General features: G+C 39.2%; 1 protein-coding gene across 7 annotated transcripts in view; it reads right to left on the bottom strand.

Annotated features, from left to right (window-relative positions):
- The window catches only part of LOC124376216 (dedicator of cytokinesis protein 7-like), a 50372-nt gene extending 31623 nt beyond the window's left edge, over positions 1–18749 (bottom strand). For all 7 annotated transcript variants that reach the window (XM_046835198.1, XM_046835199.1, XM_046835200.1 and 4 more), the window contains exons 1-10: positions 18556–18749; positions 13392–13479; positions 9137–9312; positions 8901–8969; positions 6048–6174; positions 2841–3053; positions 895–980; positions 691–757; positions 384–533; positions 148–228 (exon numbers count right to left, since the gene is read on the bottom strand). In XM_046835198.1, the coding sequence (XP_046691154.1) occupies positions 148–228; positions 384–533; positions 691–757; positions 895–980; positions 2841–3053; positions 6048–6174; positions 8901–8969; positions 9137–9312; positions 13392–13479; positions 18556–18605 (1107 nt within the window). In that variant the 5' untranslated portion in view covers positions 18606–18749. The remainder of the gene's footprint in view (positions 1–147; positions 229–383; positions 534–690; positions 758–894; positions 981–2840; positions 3054–6047; positions 6175–8900; positions 8970–9136; positions 9313–13391; positions 13480–18555) is intronic.
- Positions 18750–24127: the final 5378 nt, after the last annotated feature.

Genomic DNA, 24127 nt, shown 5'->3' with positions numbered 1-24127 from the left:
TGAAATGACGTCCACCTGAAGGTTTGCTAAATGGCATCCCGCTCTACATGCAGCTCTTGGCAGCTGCCCATGTCTGTTATACCAAGCACTGATGATGAGTGCATCTGATGACACGTGAGGAACTAAATAGCATTGTGCCACACCTACCTTGACTGAATCGGAATCCTTTATGACCATATATGGCTCACAGCACTCTCCTATATCTCCCTGCTGCAGGACCTTCTCCAGCTAAAAAAAACACACATACATATAAACCGTATTTGCACATACAAAAGATCCGATTTTTATACTGGTTATAAGCATTGTGTCTATCACACTTTCAACCCAAACATGTGTGTAGCAATGATAACTTTCTGAGCCTTCGCTCCCTCCAGTGGCCGTACCTTGATAACCAGGAAGATGTCAGGAGAAGGGTCTGTGATGGAGAAGATGGCCGAGCGAGCGAGAGTGGAGATTGCAGTGTGAGGGTTGTGGGGGCGTAGCATGTTCTTCATCTGGTCTGAGTTCAGGTCGAAGTGGAAATCCTCTGAAATCTAGGACCAGACGAATCAAACTGGTTAGGACATTTAATTATGGGGCCACCACAAGACGTTTCACTCAAACTCAATTATTCCAACTCTTGAATCACAAAAAGGTCAAATGCAGCACAATAAGCAGCAACAAGAATGACTGCATGCAACATATGCATACCTTTTCCTTTTCCTTCACATCGTATAGAGCCAGCGTGCCAAATATGGGTTCAATTTCTATTTCAAATCTAGAAAAGCAACAAAGCAGAGTCCATCACACCACGATGAGATATATGATGCATATGATGTGTGATGTAAAGAAAGGCATGGAGAGTGTGGTTTGTTTGTTTGTTTGTTTTTCGTAGATGACATGCAGAGGACTCACTTGAGAGACAGACACTTGACCATGATTCTCTGGCCTGTATGTTCCTTGGGTACCTCAGGGACCGAGCACCTCTCCACAGCCTCATCCTGCACCACACACATACAGACAAATCAAGCAAGCTCCATGGTGACAGTGCCATGGCAACATTGACACAGGCACCAGAGGGCTATGTACACACTCACATACAAAGAGGCAACCAGCAGTGAAGTGGCTAATGCAGTAAAAATTCTAGACCAAAAAAATAAAATCGATGATGTTCCAAGCTCTTTTGAGGCATAACCGGTTCAAAAAGCTCCATCTCAACCGGGTCCGTTTCATCTCCACTAATTAGCTGAGTATCACATCAGTAAGGTCGGCTTGCTAATTTGCGAGTTCGCTAGCGTGATTCATTTATATTTCTTTTACAACCTTAGACAGGCTGCCTAAAATATAGATCAAGAAACTGGAGCATGATACAAGATACAGAAGAAACATATCGGGACACTTGACTTTCCCAGTCATATGTGGCTCTTCCTTAAAATGTTGGCAAAAAGTTGAGGCACAAAATTGTATAGGATGTCTGTGCATGTGGTAGAACTAGATTTTCCCCTTGAACTTGGAGACCCAAACCTGTTACAGCAGGACAGTGCACCTGTGCACAAAGCCAGCTCCATGAAGATCTGGTTTGGTGGAATATCTCTTGCTATAGAGCTCTGACCTCAACCCTATTGAACACCTTTGGAATGAACTGGAATGCTGACTGCACCCCACTCACCTCACCTACATCAGTAGCTAACTTTACTAACACCCTTGTGGCTGAATGAGCACGCAGACTCAAAAATCCAGAGGAACATCTATCTAGAAGAGTGGAGGTTATTATAATGACGAATAGGGACTAAATGTGGATTTAGTGATCTAATGATCGGGTGTCTACAAACTTTTGTCCATAGCGTGTATCTAGAATTAGGCCATATTTTTACTAAGGTGGTGCACGTGATTAAAATATTTATCTAAATCTAACTTCATTCAGGTTACAATTAAGCTTTTACAGCACCTAGTTGAGCAGCAGATCTGCTTTCAGATCTTCAACAATATTGTATAAAACATGATGGACTTGTATGTGCACAAAACAACTAAGCTGTAATCATCAAAAGAGCTTCAAGTTCTCTCAGGCGTCAATGCTTTGAGTTTCTATACCATGTGTGTGCATGTCTGCTCATTTCAGACCAGATCACTGCTTAGCATCATGTCTCCAAATTAGAAGGAGCTTCTAGAGTTACATGAACATTCACTGAATAGCTCTGTGTCTTTAATGCTGATCCCTAAAAATCAATGCATACATTTTAAGATATTATAAATACAAATCCTGATACACTCGAATACTGTTTTTGTTCGCAATTACTGACTTGTTAGTTTACAGTCAGGCTACATTACTTGAGTAATAATCCAGAAAATCCAGAAAAGGGCTCACAAACTTTTTCTTGCAATCCTATCTATATATCTAATACATAGACCAGACATAACATTATGACCAGTGAGTGAATAACACTGATTATCTCAGCAAGTGAACCTTTTATTCTCAAAGTTGACGTGTTAGAAGCATTCAAAATGGGCGAGCGTAAGGATTTGAGCGAGTTTGACAAGAGCTAAATTGTGACGGCTAAACGACGGGGTCAAAGCTTCTCCAAAACTGCAGCTCTCTTGGGATGTTCCCAGTCTGCAGTGGTCAGTATCTATCAAAAGTGGTTCAAGGAAAAAACAGTGGTGAACTGGCGACAGGGTCACGGGCGGCCGAGGCTCATTGATGCATGTGGGGAGCGAAGGCTGGACCATGTGGTCCAACAGACGAGTTAATGCTGGTAATGCTCGGACTGTTTCGGCAGCAAAAGGGGGACCAACACAATATTAGGCAGGTGGTCATGAAGTTATGCCTGGTCAGTGTTTATACTATATATTAGAGCTCAGACCTCATCTGGTGCTGGGTAAAGCCCCAGTAAGTCAGGGTGACGCCCTTGCTGACGGTTCTCTGTGTTGCGGTGGTCCATGTCCTCAGCAGCTGTTCGCTCCAGCAAATTAGGCAGCAGGGCGTCGGCAGAGGAGTTCTTCAGGTCGAAGATACTGGAGGCCCAGCTGCCTCGTGGCGTGTCATCCAGAGACAGTGACCTCCTCTTAAGATCGTCCTGTACACAAGGACAACCGTGGATTGTGATTTGTTGGTTACTCCTTAGTTAATATAGCAGAATGTGTCATGCACTACATGAGCCAGCTTTTAGGAAGTCAAAGAGCTACCTTGAAGTAAAAAAAGGGCCACAATACTCAGTTTTATATCCAAAATAAGAAACAGGCAGCAACCAAATCAGGACACCTGCAATCTGGAGCAGCAATGTTTAAATACATTATAATGACGCATTGGAATTATTAATTAAAAAAATGCTGATTAAATTTTAGCTAAGCAAGTTGTAAAACTCAATGGTTTGTTTGTATAGTTTTTACAGTCTTCTCATACAGTACTGTATAATCAAGTATACAGTAGGTTTACTGGTCGGCGCTATATTGGGTTTTGTGTCTTGTCTTGTGTCGTCTGTCTGCACTGTTTGCACTAGGTTGCACTCGATGCACTTTATGTAGCTTGTGTTGTAGCTCTATGTTGTTTCGTTTGTTGTTGTTTAGTGTAGCACCAGGGTTCCGGAGGAACGTTGTCTCGTTTTTACTGTGTACTGTGTACCACTGTGTATAGTAGAAATGACAATAAAAGCCTCTTGACATGACTTGACTTGGTCTGAAAGGTGGAAAGCCTTTAAGCTGAATGATGCCCAACAATTCTCCAGCCTGGTATTGAGTATAAAAAGCTATAATGTTAGTCAAGTCAAGATTGGAAACAATTCCCATTTACTGTAGTTTGACAGAGAACCAGAATTCAACTTCCAAGTGGAAAAAAAAAAAATCAGAGGAGAAGAGATTTGAATAGAGACTTCATACTAACATGAAATGAGGGAATGGGGCAGGGCTTCCTTGGGGTTCGTTCAAATCAGAGTTAAAAACACGTTCAAAACTGGCACTCACTTGCCATTCACATGTTCATTATCATCCAAGTTGTAAACATGCGTAAGTGACAACCCCACACACACACACACACACACACACCCCTAAAAACAACCCCTAAATTACTCCTATTGCAACCTGATTTCATCTAAACCCAAATAATTAGTGAAATAAAGTCAATCTGTGTGCAATTAAAGTGTCATATTGCTCTCATTATTTAATGTTTGTGGATGAACCCAGAGTGACAGTAAAGAACATGGCATCAGATAAACCTAAGAGCGCCACAATATCGTTTTTGGTCTAGAACATTATCAGGGACTGCATAGGACTGAGGGTAATAACCAGGAATTAGAGTGAATACTCACACTTCTATGTAAGCTATATGTGTGCAGCACAGGGTGTTTGGGGCTGAGCCACAGAAAATAAATGCAGTAGTACGAAGTGTAGAACAGTAGTATGAATCGAGGTATGACACCACTACACAGCACATTTTGCACAAAAACTGAAATGTAAGATGGCGTCTCATTTAAAAGTAACACCAAACTACACACGTGTCTCAGGTTTTCAGTTCCAATCCCTTATTTGCGTTCTCTTTTTTGGCAACAGATTCACCTTCATTTGCACTGTTACAATGTGATGCAACGTTTTTAACATATATGCATCGTTATACAACAGATTTATTTATAAATAATTATTAGTAGACACGCTGTACTTTTATTATTTAAAAAGTGACCAATAATTTTGTGACCAATATTTGATATGTAGATTGATTTCTCCTCACTGAACTGTTTCTCGAGCACGTTCTCGCAGCGCCACTGCTGCTACATGAATATGATGTGTCACAACAGTACGGAGACCGAGGCGTGTCCTGATGGTGTATAGATTAACATGGCAGAGGCAAAGCTGCATCGTCCTTTTTGCACTACAAAGACCTGTTTGTGAAAAAGCCATGTGTTAGAAGTCAGAAGGCATTTAAGTACCGTAATTTCTGGACCATAAAGCGCACCCATATATAAATTTGACAAAGATTTTTATTTTAAACATAAATAAGCCGCACCTGTCTATAAGCAACAGGTGTCTACACTGAAACTAATGAACTTTACACAGGCTTTACCGTAAGACAGTGTCTGTTACACGGTGTAACGGGTGAAATATGTTGTGGCTCCTTTAAGAGCAGAGCGGCATTTTGGGAATAGCCTGCAGCAGCATTTTTTGTAGCTATTACTGCATGTGTGCAAGGCCGAGGAATATGTCCTTATTATTTTTTGATGCTCATTTCTAAGTTTCTTTGACTAACCTGTAACGCTGTTGCCAAGAAAAATAAAAAAGCACGAGTTTTGGAAACCTGTCTGTGTTATATGATTTCTGTTGCAACTGGAGTTAGCAAGCTCTCCCTTCACCCAGCTTTAACGGCTTGTATCTAAACAGTAGCTGACCAAGAAAGTCATTGTTCACCATCTTCCTCCTTCCTTTCACAACTATTTCTTTTGGGAGTTTTTCTTTTGGCATCCTCGTGCGTTTAAAAATTGCCGTGCAGCTCAGAACACAGGTGAAGTGCGTTTTTTCGTTTCCGTTCAGAAGTTTCATTGGTCTATTGTTATAGGGGCACAGTTTTTTGGCTTGAAGTTTGTAAAACCGGGAAAAACCCAGGAAAAATCCATAAATTAGTCGCTTCGTTGTTTAAGCTGCGGGGTTCAAAACGTGGGGAAAAAGCGGCGTATAGTCCGAAAAATACGGTAAATTGATGATTTGCTTTCTGTCTGAACCAAAGAAGTAAAAGTATTCTCATATTGTTTTCCATTGTATCGTATTGCATTGAATCCAATCTAAATCCGATCGCACTGCATCGTGATGGGGTGAATCGCATCGCACCGGTAGCTGCTTCATATGTATCGTTAACGCATGCATCTAGATGTGATTCGCATCGGCCTCGGTTATGGAGATGCACATCCCTAGTGTGTGTGCACTGTATCATCAACTCTAATGAAGTCAGTAGTGCGAAGAAGAATAAGCAATACTATCCTACTGCACTAGGCAACAAAAAAAACCATAAAAATGCCTTCATTACATTTGCTTAAAAATTTCCACTATTTCCATAAAAGACAAAAGGACTGCAAGACCACCCTTCTTACCTGGTCATCCGAACGCTCGATGGCTGCCGCCTCGTCGAGTTCGAACGTCTGTTTAACCAGCCCTCTCCGCTTCTCCCTGTGCCTCTCAGCGTTGTGAGAACTCTGGATGGTACTGTAGCACTGATACCTAAGGAAGAAAACCCATTGTGACAGTCACTATACATGGCAGTTTCGTTTCAAGTGCTTTATACCACAGTGCGGCTAAATTCTTGAATCTCGTGAGGCTTGCGTTATTTCTGTGCAACCGCAAAGCAGTGTGGCTTAAACGGTACCGAGTGTAACATGAACAGGAGATTTATATTATTTATTTTATAGTAACAACTCAATAATAGCAGGTGGTCCACAAAATCTAATACTATTTCATTTATCAAATTAAACCGTTCGGCCGTTTGGTTGCCTGTTAGAAAAGGTTTGTCAAGGAAGGAGCCTCTAGTGTTGGAAATTTCCCTATAGTCACGGTACTTTGCATGTTTCCCAGAAAGGCAAAGTTTTCAGGACAGAGGAGATTCATTAATAAATGTAACAAATGGTATGGGGTTTAAGCAGAATAATATAGAAAAGCTGTAAAGTGGTAAGGACAACTCGCTTTGAGTTGTGCTGTATCGCACCACTGTATCGCGTGGATTATTTTTGTGTAACTACATGGTTCGTCCTGTGTTATTCCTAAATTAACTCTTGACATGTCAATGCAGGAACGGACAAATCTTTAGCTGTACAACAGAAACGAGCAGATTTAATTTTCTGGGTTAGTAAAGAAAAATACATTGCATAATCTGAAAATAGATTGAGGAAAAAAAAATAGATTGCAGGAAAAAAAGAAAATTTTGTTTGGTACTTTACTTCATTGTAATGTGAGGCACATCGATGGTGGTCAGTCAACTGCTGCAGTACAAACATCAGTTCGACAATAGAACGATATTCTTTCACCAGCTTGCGGCGATGACATGATTTGTTTTCTGCATTAGGAACATGCTGGTTTGTGAAACCAACTTAAATAGATTGCAGCTGAATATGAAGCAATAATACGTTTTTGAACATCTTTTTCTCTTCATTTTGGCTGAGAGGACATTTGGTTCCAGCAAAAACAGAGCATTTCGAAAACACTCCCAAGTTGATAATAAAGTAAAAATCATAGTTTTCACATTTTTTTGGTGTAAAGAGAAAAGCGTAAAAAATAAAAATAAAAAGATTAAATATTTAGTAATTGGACGTAACTTAAAACAAGCAATTTTATAGTGGTTGGTTTTTCTCAACATTGCGGTGTCAATTAAAAAAAAAAAAATAGAGACGGAAAGTACATACACTCCTGGCAGAAATAAAGCATGTTTGTAAGCATAGGCATTACGAAGATGCAAGCGTTTTCAATCGTTTGCATTGGATGAGCAAATTCTGAATGATGTTTGAAACCTGTATTAACGCACTGAATACAGGAAGCACATGCCTTTTTAATGATCGTTTGTTGACCTTGACAAAGGTTGCCGTTTGTCATTTCCACTGTCAAAATGGGGGGAAGGTGTCAATTCCCATTCGGGACGTTCATCTCAACCACGAGTTTAGCAAGTGATGTCATCACAGTAAACAAGTAAATGGGTTCACCAGTGGTGTTAAACTCAATTATAGAGGGGGTTGAAATTTACTACTGGGTCAAAGTAGAGTTCCAAACACTTTCAGCATTTAATGAACAACAAGATTGACAGGATGGAGAATAAAGTGCAAAAATGACATTCTGCCGTTATGCACATTTGCCTGAACAGGATCTTTTCTTGGCTGTCGGTTCATTAAAGTTTGGGGTTTGGTTCTGTTCTCAGGATAGATTGAAAGTGTACATGAGAACAGATATGTGCTTCCAAACATGCAGAGTGTCCGAGCAGCCGGAGGGGTGTGTCGGGTGAGGCATTGTTTCATTGTTCCTGTTTGAATCAGTCTACACTGGCTCCCCGTCAAATCTCGCATTGTTTATAAAATACTACTACTGCCGTAAGCACTTAACGGTCTCGCTCCACAGTATCTGAGTGAACTTCTGTACCATTATGATTCCCCATGCCTACTTAGATCAAAAAGGTGCAGGCTTTTGTTGGTACCTCAATAATGAAGACTACAGCAGGGGGCAGATCTTTCTCTTACAAAGCCCCACAGTGTTCAGGACCCAGACACGGTCTCAGTGTTCAAGTAAGGCTGAAAACATGTTTATTTAGTCAGGCCTTTTATCAGTAGATTAGGAGCAGTAGTAGGAGCAGATCTGGATGGATCATGCATATAGAGTGTTCGGTGAACTGGGATATTTGTACGCTGCCGTCCCCTCACGCTTACGTGTTCACTCAGGTTTGTTGTTACACTTATACAGCACAATCTAATTCATTCTCTCTGACCACATTATGTGTGACAATGCCCATTGTTAAATGTGCTATACAAAAAAAAAAAATTTACATTGATTTGAATTGGATGAAGCGTAGGAAATGTGCAGTGCCCACAGAGTAAAACTTTGCTAATAATAATTTAAAAATGATATTACCTTGCAGGTAATTGCAATGGATCTGCGAGGGGAAGTGGCATGGGGCCTTCAGTTTGACATGTCTGGGTTATACTGTATACACTAGATCAACCAGCCTACTTGCTTGTTAGATCTTGAACAGTTCACCGTGTTGAAAAGAAAGATATAAATCCCTCATTACAGATGTTTTCAGTTCTGATGCATTCAATGTTTTTCCAACTTTGTATCTCAATGCGCAGAGGGAGAAAAATTAGGTCGCTATGTGTTCAGACTTTTTAAATCACCATCCTGAGTTTACTGGAATGCAGCGGTATTTTCCTTTCACACACATAAGCAAGTTAATAAAGCATCATCCCACTTACTTTCTCTGGATAATGAGCCAATCATCGGTGTAGACAGCGAGTGCATCTCTCACTCTCGGATCCAGTGTACTGCAGACACAAAGGAACTTGGCGTCACGCACAGCTACTGCGAAGTCTAATAATAATCTACTGAATGTAGTGAAGCGGGAAATCGAATCCATACAGAGCAGCTGATCGAATTACATTTACACTTCTGTATATACACATGTATCTGTGTGTCTAGTGAAAGCGCTCACTCTTCCTCGGGCAGGGCAGGTTCCAGCGTGGTGCACTCTCTCTCCTGCAGGATGAGCTGCAGGTCATCAGAGGGGAACTCCAGGAGCTGTCTGAGTGGCCCGGGCTCAGCGATAGGGGCATGGCTGCTCACATATTCCTCGTAGTCAACCGGCTCCACCACTTCCGTAAGGGGCACCTGACACAAACACAAACTTCTTTACCTACAACAAATCTACTTTGAGAGGGGGAAAGCCGAGGGAGGGCGGATAGTGCAAATGGTGCGGGCAGAAGTAAAAGTGATTACGGTTTAAAAAAAATCACCACTTCCTTTTTTTACTTCGTCTCATAAATCAGCCTGCACTCATAGGTAGTAAAAATCACTCCGACATGAAATCTGACTTGATACTTTGAAAGCTGTCAAGTAAATGAAGTGCACGATTACACAATAATTCAGGTGGTATTTTGAGATCTCGAGTTTGCAGCACGCTCGTCCTGGGATGCCAGGACACGCAAAAATCTTGACATTTCACAATCTTATATCATGTGCCAAAAATAATTACAAATCAGCAGACAAAGTAAAATACAGGCAGGATTACAAACATGAGGGCTTTCAGGCCAAATTATATTTCATTATATTATATTTCAGCTCAGGGTAACATTTTTACAAAATCATCTCCTAGATTTGTTTTTTACTATCCACTGGCTCATGCAACACAATATTACAGTGCTATGAAAAAGTATTTTGCATATTTATCACACTTAAATTAATTAAAAAGTTAATTTTAATATTACACAAAAGACAACCTGAATGCATAATGCACTTTTGAAAAGATTTTTAAATGACATTTATTAATGTTAAAAAAAAGCTGTCCAAACCTGCCTGGCCCTATGTAAAAAAGTAATTGACCCCTAAACCTAATAACCGGTTGTAATAACCAACCAGTAACAGCAGTCAAGTGTTTGCCATAAATGCCAATGAGTCTTTCACATCGCCGTGGAGGAATTTTCACCCACTCTTCTTCACCGAAATGTTTGAATTCAGCCACATCAGAAGGTTTTCGAGCATGAACGGACTATTCAAAGTCATGCCACGGCATCTCGATCGGATTTATGTCCGGACTTTGATGAGGCCAATCCAATTAATTTTGTGTATTTATTTATTTATTTATTTTTTGAGCCATTCAGAGGTGGACTTAATGGTGTGTTTTGGATCATTGGTCTGCTGCATAACCCAAGTATGCTTGAGCTTATGAACTGATGGCCGGATGTTCTCCTTTAGGAGTTTCTGGTAGAGTGGAGAATTCATGTTTCTATCAATTATGGCAAGTCATTGAGGTCCTGAAGCTACAAAGCAGCCCCAGACCATCACACAACCACCACCACATTTGACTGTAGGTATGATGTTCTTTTATGAAAAGCTTCTATGCGACATGAAACGTGACGCACACCTTCCAAAAAGTTTTGTCTTTTCAGTCCATAGAATATTTGGCCAGAGGTCTTGGGGATACATCCCATGGATGTTATCTTTGCCCAGTCTCTTTCTAATTGTTGAATCATGAACACTGACCTTAACTAAGGTAAGTAAGGCCTGCAGTTCTTTAGATGTTGTTCTGAATTCTTTAATGAGCTCCTGGATGACTTGTGGCCTTGCTTTTGGATCTGTGCTAATTTCTTTAGATTGTGGCATGATGTGTTGGTTTTTGAGATCTTTTAGAATGCTTGCACATTGTCAGACAGGTTCTATTTGAGTGATTTCTTGATTCAACAAGTCTGGCAGTAATCACGCCTGGGTGTGGCATGTGAAATTTAACTCAGCTTTCCAAAAATGTAGTTAATTATAATTCATTCATGATTATAAAATTACTTTAAAAAAAATTAATAATAAAAATAAATAAGGCACTTTGTATTTGCTCTGGTTGTAAAGTTAACATTACAATTTGCTTGATCTGTATCATTCAAGGCCGAGTTTGGACATTGGACCTCTTTGAGTGTTTAAAGGCTCTGGCATGGAGAAGCTGGTGTTGGATCTGTGATGATCACAAATGTTGAGCTATTTTATGAGTTGCTCAGTAGCTCCTGGTTCCATAATATCAAATGACTGTATAAGACTGTAGAAAGATCATTACTCATAATCTTACATTCCAGTGCTCATGTAAGTTCTCACTCTCCAGTGTTCTGTATTGTTAAAAGTTTATAATCACACTCTTAGTGTCACCCAAATGAGGATGGGTTCCCCTTTTGAGTCTGGTTCCTCTCAGGGTTTCTTCCTCATAACATCTAAGGGAGTTTTTCCTTGCCACAGTCGCCACGGCTGCTCATCAGGGATAAATACACATCGCTCACCTTAACTGTTAAATTCTGTAAAGCTGCTTTGAGACAATGTTCATTGTGAAAAGCGCTATAGAAATAAACTTGACTTGATAAATATGCAAAACAATAAAAAAAATCCAGACATACAAATACTTTTTTTTTTACAGCACTGTATACAGCGAGATAAACATTTTGATTGTGATACAAAAATAAGAATTTCTTTAGCTTGCAATAAATTAGCAGTTGCACTTTGTAGCTCAGAATCTGAATCATTTCCTTAAATTAAGTAGAGACAGTACAATATCCGCACATCATTTATTACAATTACCAACTAATAAGTAAACTACATGTGTTTAAAAAGTGAATAAATGTTATATCTCGGTAAGCTTTAAAAAATAAAAAATAAAACATGAGTGTGCATTTATAGAGAGAGAAAAATTTATGCTGGAGTGATATGGACAAAAGTATTGGGACACCTGACCTTTCCAGTTATATGTGATTCTTCCGCAAACTTTTACGACAATTTTTAAGGAACACAATTGTACAGGATGTCTTTGGATGTGGCACCATTCAATTTTCCTTCCACTTGAACTAGGGGACTCAAACCTGTTCCAGCGTGACAATGCACATGTCCATGAAGGTCTGCCTCACATGGGTTGGAAAATCTCGAGTAGCTCTGACCTCAAACCTACGGAACACCTTTGGGATGAATTACAACACTGACTGTACCCCGGTCTCCACATCTCACCTACATCAGTACCTGACTTTACTAAAACCCTTGTGTCTAAATCTAGAAATTCACAACTACACTCCTAAATCAAACATCTTCCCAGAAGAGTGGAGCTTTATATAACAGCAAATGGGAACTAAATGTTAAATGGGATGTTTAAAAAACACATATGAAACTTATAGTCAGGTGTCCAAAAACTTTTGTTGCTAACCCTTCGTTGACCATTTTTTCTACAAATGCATGTTGCAAAATGACGTTATTTTGGCAGATGACATGCCGAAATCCTGCATAATCTGTATTGATGGAGTCACAGTCGAGACATTGACATCTAGACATCTGAGATAAAATATGATTTTTCGGATGACTTTCAAGCAATTTTATAATCTGTCTGAAATGGCTTTACTGAAGAAAAACTTCAATACTGAAGTGAGTGTTTTATTTATTTTAAATGAGCACTATCCCAATTTGATCATTCAGCTTACTTGGCAGACGCTCTTATCCAGAGCCTTGCTAAAGTGCTTTAAAGTCTCCATCAATGCATACTTTCTAATACTGGTGCTTTGTGACACAGACCAGGACTACCATCAGTCTAAAACTCTGTCAGAAGAAGTACTTTTAATAAGATAAGTGCTCATTTAAAGTACTGCTGGAAAAGATAGGTCTGTAGACGTCATTTCTATACCGGCTGATTCAGGCTCCAGAACCTTCTTGAAAGATTGTCTGGATTCATGCCTACTATGCGACCTCAGAGATGGTGGGAACAGTCGAGCAGTGGTAGAGAATGGAGGCAGTGTGGGGTAGAGGGGTCCATTTTTGTCTTTGTAGGCAGACATCAGTGTTTTAAATCTGATGTGGGCATCTACAGGAAGCCAGCGGGGGCGTTTGCGAAGGGGTGATATGGGAGAACTTAAAAACAAACTTGAAAGGAAGGTGGAGAACAAGTCATGCAGCAGCGTTCTGGATCTGGTTGAAGGTCTCTCCACGGCCTTGAGATGACGGAGGATATTTATTTAAAGATATTCTGTATTTCTTACTAAAATGTGGTTAAGAACAGATTGAAGCGATACACCCTATCTAGTGCCCTATTTGAAGAGTGCAGCATGATATTTGAGATCTAGTTCCAGAATTTGCACTCGTACTTCTCTGTATTATTATTTTTTTACAAAAGGTTATATGATCTTAACACATGCACTTGTCTGTGCTGCATTGCTCGGTATGAAAGTGCTATTACTCACCGACTGATGGGATCCACTTCGTTTTTTGGAGAGCTGAGGGGAGCCATACTCACGAGTTACCTGTTTCCTGACCTCTGAAGCTACCGTCCTGAGAGAGAGAGAGAGCGAGAGAGAGAGAGAGAGAGAGAGAGAGAGAGAGAGAGAGAGAGAGAGAGAGAGAGAGACCGAGAATTCCTTTAGTCAGGAATAAAACACTTCAGGAAGCACAGTTATCAGCCTAGAGCTACATATTTTCCTATGTCAGCAATATTATATTCCTATTATTCTACAGCATTTTGCCAAAGCAAACTTTTTTTGAAATGCATTACCAAACAACTTGTCATTGTTTACCAACTTATCTCATTATAGTTATGTTTATTGCTATAGTAGCAACTTAAAATGCAGTTTATTATATTACCAAAAAAAGCAAAGCACAAAGCCATCTGTCCTGAAGACTTATCAGCCTAATCTCTTCTACAAGCCAGACACAAAAATCATTTTAACATGCACTATATTGACTTATGACACCCGGTCATAAGTACAGTATTTGCTTTTTGAGCATCGCATTTCACATTTAGTCCCGATTTGTTCTTATAAAAAGGATGTTCCACCAGATTTTGGATTGTGCTCGTAGAGATTTGTGCTCATTCAGACACAAGGCTTTTAGTAAAATCAGGTACTGATGTAGACGAGTTGAGGAGACCTGGGGTGCAGTCAGCATTCCAATTCATTCCAGAGATGTTGACCAGGTTTGAGGTCAGAGCTCTATAGTGGGAGATCTTCCAGTCCAACCCTTGCAAAACATATCTTCATAGAGTTAGCTTTGTGCACAGGGGGCATGGTCATGCTGGAACAGGTTCGGGTCTCCTAGTTCACTTATAAGGACATTCTATTCAACTGTTTGCCTTCAGCTTTGTGACAACAGTTTGGGAAAGAACCACATAAGGCTGGAAAAGTCAGGTGTCCTAATTTCATTTTGTCTATATAGTGTGTGTATATGTGTGTGTGTGTGTATATATATATATATATATATATATATATATATATATATATATATATGTGTGTGTGTGTGTGTGTGTGTGTGTGTGTGTGTGTGTGTGTGTGTGTGTGTGTGTGTGTGTATATGGTTTTGCTTTTGTATAGTCCTCCATCCAACTCTCTTATATTAATGTTCTAGAACGATGACATTAACATAGGCCTCTGTTCTCGGGAATTAATGAACACGGTCAGTTGGAGAAATCCACAGCACTGTGGTGTACACTTTAGTTTTCACCACTTCTATTTTGACACTAACACAGTTGAAATCTAAACACGTTTATCATTTAACGACTAGCTGCAAGATCATTCGAGTTGCACTGTAGATTGCAATTCAGACAGACAACAGACATTATGCCAAAACTCTTTTCCTTTTATGGCCCAACACTAAAGACCCCAACACAGCCCCAGACCCCCGCAACGTCCTCCGCATGCTGTCCAAGACAGTGTGCAGCTGCTCCTTTACAGACTGGCCCACTTCCTCACACTCACACTCACACTTGTGTGTATATAGACACACACACACACACACACACACACACAGCTGCCACAGCTCTAGGCTCCCCCTTTGACATTCTTTCTCTCCATATGCCTGCTGCTCATTGTATATGGCAACAAAACACACACCCCCTGTAAACAAAGCTGTCCATCGCACTCTACCGTTGGTTTGTCTGTGCCTCGTCAATGCAATTACTAAAACTTTCGCAAGTTTTAAAGCCATGCAATGCAACTCCCTCCTGTGGACCGGATGAAGGAACTATCCCAGGGGTCACTCCTCTCTGGCTGGCCAGCAACTTATTTCCTGAGCTGATGCACTTCTGGCTTGTATGTGCAGAAAAAGAAAAAGAATTACAACATGGTACTGAGGCCTAGTCATGTGTACTGAGAGAAATCATTCCAAATTATTTCACAATTTTTACAGGATTATGTTTTAGAATCTCAGTGGATCCTAAACTTAATCTGGGACATTTGAATGGAGCAAAAATCCATCACTCGCAGACAAACATTCACACCAAGGGTTAATTCAGCATAGCCAGTGCAAGTTTCTGGACAGTAGGAGTTAAACCTCGTACAGACAGTAACCTGAGCTCAGGATCTAAACGAGGAGCCTGAAGCTGTAAGGCAGCGACTCTGACTCATCTCACAAAAAGTGTAGAGAAAAACAGATATCATGTAGCGGCACAATGCGTGGATGTGTTCATGGGGTCAACTTAGTATTGCTTTTACTTGTTGTAATCCTTACAAACGTCCTTGTTTGGAAACAGGCACAGAAATACATTGATCCTATTCATGTGTTTTACATGCTCAATGGAAATCCATTTCCTACTTAAAGAGGAAAAAGGAAACTTTCCTCCTTTAAATGCAACAATCACCCACCCTTTTCCTGTATCCTGCACTCAAACAATGAACTCAGTCTCACAGAAGACAAAAAAAACACAAAGTGACAAAAACAACAGTCAGTTAGAATGTAATTGTAAGTTTAGGCTTCACCTGAATATGTGACCTGATGTGACAATTTTCAGGTCTACGTAAAAGCAAAAGGGGGAATCGTGGTTCTGTCACATTCCAAGAGTACCATGAGATTCCTCTGAAATCTGAGCACTGACTTCACCTGCATGTGGATGAGGTTAATCTCTTAACTGGTTCCTTCTCTGCTACAATGCAGAGGAAATAAAAGGCTCAGAAGAGAAGCTGAAGGAAATAATTCGTCCTGCTTAATGATGTGATTACAGTACTGGTACAGTAGAAATTAGAGGCGAAAATGAAAACGAAATTAATTTGGTTAACATAAAAAGAGAACTGTTTTCAATTTTTTGGTGTTGGGCGTGACAACAACCGAGTCACAACACTGTGACTAAATGAAACCTGATGTGAGGGAAGTGTGGAGGTGACAACACTGGCCTGATTAACAATGCAACAGAAAGTAGAGATTTCACATGGAACATATCTGACCACACAGTTCCAAAACTTTCAGAGACACTACACAATACCTCACTATACACAAAAATATACTCCACTACACACCACTTTATAGTCAACACTCCACATTACTCCACAATACTCCATAATACACCATAATATACTCCACTACACACCACTTTATAGTCAACACTCCACATTACTCCACAATACTCCATAATACACCATAATACACTCCACTACACACCACTTTATAGTCAACACTCCACAATACTCCACAATACTCCACTATACACCATAATACACTCCACTACACACCACTTTATAGTCTACACACCACAATACTCCACTATACACCACTATACACCATAATATACTCCACTACACCACTTTATAGTCTACACTCCACAATACTCCACTATACACCATAATATACTCCACTACACACCACTTTATAGTCAACACTCCACATTACTCCACATTACTCCACTACACACCACTTTATAGTCAACACTCCACATTACTCCACATTACTCCACTAAACACCATAATATACTCCACAATACTCCACAATATACTCCACAATATACTCCACAATATACTCCACAATATACTCCACAATACTCCACAATATACTCCACTACACACCACTTTATAGTCTACACTCCACAATACTCCACTATACACCATAATATACTCCACTACACACCACTTTATAGTCAACACTCCACATTACTCCACATTACTCCACTACACACCACTTTATAGTCAACACTCCACATTACTCCACAATACTCCACAATACTCACAATACTCCACAATATACTCCACAATACTCCACAATATACTCCACTACACACCACTTTATAGTCAACACTCCACATTACTCCACATTACTCCACTAAACACCATAATATACTCCACTACACACCACTTTATAGTCTACACCACAATACTCCACTATACACCACTATACACCATAATATACTCCACTACACACCACTTTATAGTCTACACTCCACAATACTCCACTATACACCATAATACACTCCACAATACTCCACTAAACACCATAATATACTCTACTACACACCACTTTATAGTCTACACACCACAATACTCCACTATACACCACTATACACCATAATATACTCCACTACACACCACTTTATAGTCAACACTCCACTATACTCCATTATAAACCATAATACACTCCAATACACACCACTTTATAGTCTACACTCCACAATACTCCACTATACATTATAATATACTCCACTACACACCACTTTATAGTCTACATTCCATTATACTCCACAATACTCCACTATACACAAAAATATACTCCACTACACACCACTTTATAGTCTACACGCCACAATACTCCACTATACACCATAATACACTCCACTACACACCACTTTATAGTCTACACTACACAATGCTCCACTATACACCACTATACACCATAATACACACCACTTTATAGTCTACACTCCATTATACTCCACTACACTCCGTTATACACCATAATACACTCCACTACACACCACTTTATAGTCTACACTCCACAATACTCCACTATACACCATAATATACTCCACTACACACCACTTTATAGTCTACACTCCATTATACTCCACTATACTCCATTATACACCATAATACACTCCACTACACACTACTTTATAGTCTACACTCCACAATACTCCACAATACTCCACTATACACCATAATACACTCCACTACACACCACTTTATAGTCTACACTCCATTATACACCATAATATACTCCACTACACACCACTTTATAGTCTACACTCCACAATACTCTTCACAACACTCCAGCATACACAACTCTACAGTCTGTACTCCACAATACTCCACTACACACCAGCCTATACTCCACTTTACTATACACTACACTACACTGTACTCTACCGTCCCACTGCGCGGTCAGAGGTAAGAATAATAACAATAATAATAATAATAACAATAATAATAATAATAAACCAGCTGTAGAAGGAATCTGTGAAGCGCTTTCTGTATTATAAGCACCAATCCCTGGATCAGTCTTTCTGAAAGCTGTGCGGAGACACAATTGTGTGTGGTAATGAAAGCGCAGTCCAGCTGTCGCGGTCGCCTGGAGCCGAGTTAAGAACGCGGGGCGTGCGGGAGGCAGAGCGGCGTCGCGTTAGCCAGTTAGCGTGGACACAAAACTCGTACAGACCTGTTAATCTTGTGAGCAAAAGCCCTCCGGTCGCCTGTCAGAGTGGCCATGCTGTCCAAAAACACAGCCGCTGTACGGGAACTCTTTGTGGAACTAGGTTCTGACCGTGCTCTGGGCTACTTGGACGGACATCGCTTCCTTGTGGTGCAGTGTGGCGGCGCGCAGTGATCCTCCTAGCGGCCGGAGCACCACAGCGCCTCTCCCGAGCTACTCACCAAACCGGTCCGCTGACGCACCTGTCTCTGGCTCTGAGCCAACACCCAGGCCCAGTCCCATTAGCAAACAGCATTCTACTTCCTGTATAACACACACACACACACACACACACACACACAGAGATTCCCCAGGGTTTTTTTTTTTTCATTTTTATTATTTTCCCTATTGTACATTAATACCGAAGATACTGAATACTGAAATATGTTTTCTATTTCCCATTCTTCAAAGTAGCCACGTTTTGCTTTCATGACAGCTTTGCACACTCCTGGCATTCTCACATTCAGCCTCATGTCATCTAGAATAGTTTTCCCACAATCTTGAGGAGTTCCCGGAGGAGTTGAGTGCTTGTTGGCTGCTTTTCCTTCACTCTCCAGTTCATCCCAAACAGGTGATTGTAGAGGTCCGATGCAGATCTCCATCACTCAAATAGATTTTACATAAACGAAGAGGTGTGTTTTTGGGGTCATTGTACTATTGAAAACATATAATGGTCAGACTGAGTGCAGCTGGGATGGCATGTCGTTGCAAAACGCTGTGGTAGTCATGCTCGTTAAGTGTGCACTAAATTTTGACTAAAACAAGAAAAGTGTCACAAGCAAAAAGCACACCCACATCATTACTCTTCCTCTTTCATGATTCACAGTGGGAACCACACATTTAGGAACTGTTAGTTTACACACACTCTACACTCTATATTTGGACTCATCAAACCAGTTTGCCATTGATCTAATGTTCATTCCTTGTGTTTCTTGACCCAAACAAGTCTCTCCTGCTTGTTGTGCTTTTGAAGTAAAGGTTTCTTCGCTGCAATTCATCCATGAAGGGCTGCAGTCTCCACTGAACAGTGGATGTTGAAATGTGTTTGTCACTTAAAATCTGAGAAGCTTTTATGTGAAACAGTAGTTTCTAAGGCTAGTAATTTTTAGAAGCATATCCGCTGTAGCAGAGGTAGCTCTTGGTCTTTCTATCCTAAGATGGTCCCCATTAGATATGGTTCATTATAGATTTTGAGTTTTGAGTTTGATGGTTCTGGCAACTGCAATTGGGGATACATTTAAAGTTCTTGAGATTTTTTTCAAATTGACATCATTTATTTCTCAAAGTAATGATGGACTGTCTTTTCTTTTTTTAATTAACTAAATGTTTCTTGCATAATATGGATTTGTACAGTATTTGTAGCAGCACTAATTGGGCTATTATGTATCCACCCTTCCTCTGCACAAGACAACCCGATGGTCTAATGCACATTAAGAAGACAAGAAATGTCACAAATGAACACTTGACAAAGCACACCTTTGAATTGAGAAGCATTCCAGGTGATTTTCTCATGAAACTGATAAGAATGGCATGAGTTTGCAAAGCTGTCGTCACAGCTAAATGTACCTACTTTGAACAATGTAAAATATAAAACATTCTAGGTTGTAAAAACACTTTACATTTTTTTACTGTTTACTACATAATGCCATACATGTTCTTTTATAGTTTGTATTTCTTTAGTATGTACACTTATTTACACTGTCAAAAATAGGAGGAGTGTCTGAACAACATGACTGATACTACATATGTGTGTGTGTGTGTGTGTGTGTGTGTGTGTGTGTGTGTGCTTGTGTGTACATATATATATTTAGAACAGATAAAAATGTGTGATTAAGTTGCGATAAATTACCAGTTAACTCATGGCAATGATGATTAACGTGATAAAATATTTTAATCATGTGACAACCTATAAATATATGTATATACACTCACATATAATATAATATAATATAATATAATATAATATAATATAATATAATATAATATAATATAATATAATAACTTGAATAGTCCAGTCATAAAGGGATGACATTAAATGTGTCATGAAAATGCAGGAACAGGTTTTTGGACCCTTTTTATTTTAAATTAAGAAAAATTGGAATGCTACAGTATACACAGACATTCCATACATTTGTGTGGTTCTAACTTTGTAGTACCAGTGGGGAATAAGCACATCTGTGTGTGATAATCTGGCGTTTATAAACTTTAGGCCATATATACATATAAAATTAAACGTGTAATGTTTAGAATAGCTTCAAAAAGCCAAATAACATCAAACTGTTGCATATGTCTATTATGGTGCTTTTCTAAGCTTGTACTTTAGCTTCTATAGTGGTTGTTTATTTTAAGGGGGTTTCTCCAATCAGTTTTCCTCCAGGAGGTGACATGCTGCTCAGTTGAGTTAAAATCTCTTAGAACCTCTAATTTTTGATAAAGTCCTTTGTTCTCCTGACAGTGTGTTTGGATTGTTGTCGTGCTGCATGATGAAGTTCCTCGCAATTACATTGAATGCATTTCTCTGTAAACTGGCAGACAGAATGCTTCTGAATTCATTTTGCTGTTACCATCGTATGTTTAATCATCAATAAGAATTAATGAGTTTATTCTAGAAGCAGCCATGCAAGCCCAAGCTGTGACTACTTCCACGATTGCTTAAAATCAAATCAAAATCAAAGCAAATTTTATTTGTCACATACACATACATACAAAGTACGACATGCAGTGAAATGCTTTTTATGACGGTCCGGCATGAAGGAATAACAAAAAAATTTGTAAAAAGTATAAACTATTTAAAATATAAAATATATAAATATATATGTGAAAAAAGTGTATATACAAGGATGCGTATGACAGTAAACAGTAAAATGTAAGGTGATTGTCCTTAAAGTGACCGTGTGCGGTATGATGTGGTATAAAGTGCACTGTGCTGTGCAAGTCCAGAGTTAAAGTGACAGTCCAGAGATTAAAGCATAATAGTGCAAAAAGAAAAATTGTGCAAAAAAAGTGTGAAGATAGGAGACCAGTTATAGATCCTGGGTGTTTCCTGGTTTAAACTTAACCAAGAAGCTTGCTTTTGTGGTGCATGAGCAGATCCTTTTCATTCTTCACATTCACCTTTCCCAACTCATCTGGACTAAATCACTCACACAGTATTCATGTATTTTTACTGCACCTTCGCTATGCAAAGTAGACACTCTAGAACCTTTGATAACTGAATCATCACATCCAGTTATCATCAAGCCTTTTACAAATATTCCAAAATATTCTGATAGCTGTCTTGGTTCTTGATATTGTTTATTTTTCCTTGCCTGCCATAGTTTATGTTGATTTGTTGAGCGCTTGACCATTGCCTGCACCTTGACTCTGTTACTGTATTACATCCTTGTTTTGGCTGCTTCATTAAATAAAGTTTTTATCCTGCTCTTGCATCCATAGCTGGCAGCCTGACAGTACATTTCAAAGCATACAGCATTTCACCAATGTTGAGCCTCATTATCATGTCTAAGATGACATAAAACAGTAGTTTTTCTTCAGGGCATTGGCTCAGGTAATGCTGCACAGGCGCAGGCAAAAGAAAATCACTGTGACCACTGTGATTATTACAATATTATAAAATCTAATTTTCTATATAATCTATATTTATTCTATTTGTATTGCTCTTTTTAATTTTGATTTAATTTTTTTTATTTTTGTAAAAACATAAAATACTAATATTTTACATTTACAGCTCTGATTCAAAGCAACTTACAGTTATGTAATTTATTTTTGCTTAAGGGCTCAGCAGTGAACTCAAGACCTTCAGCAAGACAACATCTTATCCCCTGAGATATCACGTCCCCTACTGTATGGTATGCCCTTACTTTTCTCTACAGTATTTTACGTCACTAACAGTCATTAAAAAATTTCAAGCAAAAGCATGTCGTATTGTGTGTCTATGTTTGTGACAAATCAAATTTGTATTGTAATTTGAATGCAAAGTGCAGTAAACAGTGATAAAATCAATACATCTAATAATTGGTGTGACACGTGTTTGAACTGAAATACATCAGTAGAAAAAAAGAGCCTTTTACTTGTCACATGTACACTACAGCACATTGCAATTCATTCTTTATGTATACCAGCTTGTTAGGAAGCTGGGGTCAGAGTACAGGGTTAGTAGCACAGAGGAAGATCCACCAGTGGCACCTTGGTTTTGCACAGACTTGAACTTCCAACCTGCCAGTCAGTAACCATTGAGCTATCAGTTCCCTTACACCTTTACTTCCTTTATCCTAGTAGTCTCAAGAACATTTGTGTTCAGTATATTGTGCAGAGAATGAGCTGCCAGGTTTAAGTGACTATCTTGTAGGATCTCTTGAAGTTATTCTGGAGACTTTGACTGCCACAAATGCATCTATTTTTTTCAGTCATTTCAATTTTTTTTTTTTTTTGTCTGGAAATAATTAGTCGCAGATGTTCCTTTTTTGTTGTTGAAGAATAATGTTTGGAAATTCTGCAAAATTCAACAAAAAGTCAGTTTTAATTACACAGATATTTATTTCCATAATATTGAAATTCCTTTGTTTTTGTTTGTTCTACATTTTCTTTTAATTCATGAGTTTTTTTTAGCAATACAATTAGCCTGCAATACTTTTGTGCTCTCAAGATCAACAGTAATTGCATCCATTGTCTGTGTAATGAATACAACTATTTAGCGTTGTATTTGCTAGTTTCTCTTTATACCAAATGTTAGCACTTAGTGTAAATGTTTGTCTAAAACTGATATTTGATTTCAAAGCATTTGGAAATTGTACTATTCTGGTATAGGGACTGGATGGTGTTCTCTTCAAATGGAGGCCACTCTGTAAAGCTGGAGATGTTTCACATTAATGGCCTGGGGATCTATGAAATTACAAAGTAACACAGGAGCTTTAAAGATGGATTTAAACTGTACTTAATGTCAACATTCTGCTACACTGACTCAGGACTACAGTTTGCATTTGATCACCATCACTGCACACCTCAACATCATTTAGCTGTAATAAATGGATATTCAGTGCCACCCAGATGAGGATGGATTAGGGTTGGTTCCTCTCAAGGTTTCTTCCTTATGCCATCTCAGGGAGTTTTTCCTTGCCACCGTCGCCACCGGCTCGCTCATCAGGGACAAACTTACACTTATAATAGGAATTCTTATTCGTTCTTTGTTAACACACTATCTGTGTAAAGCTGCGTTGAAAAAATGTCCATTAAAAGTGCTATACAAATAAAAATGTATTGAATTTAATTGAATTAAATAGGGTCCAGACCAACGCATGCCATGTCATTTTAAGAAGTCCTCAGGGCATTTGGTGTACAACAGAGTAATTTGGAAAGGCACAACAGGTTGTCTGTTATGAAAAGAAGAAGAAGAATAAAATCAAACTCTGTGAATAACACAGTTATTTAGGATATGGATTCCAGGACCCGGGTCTGAAGTAATCCTGTAGATTGTAATGTCTTTTCGGCTCTAATACATTTAGATAATTAGGTTAAGTTGTAGTGGGTGTGTTAAAGCATT

This window comes from Silurus meridionalis, chromosome 22 (genome assembly GCF_014805685.1).
Source record: "Silurus meridionalis isolate SWU-2019-XX chromosome 22, ASM1480568v1, whole genome shotgun sequence".
NCBI classification, from domain to species: domain Eukaryota; kingdom Metazoa; phylum Chordata; class Actinopteri; order Siluriformes; family Siluridae; genus Silurus; species Silurus meridionalis.
This window is presented reverse-complemented; position numbering and strand designations above follow the sequence as displayed.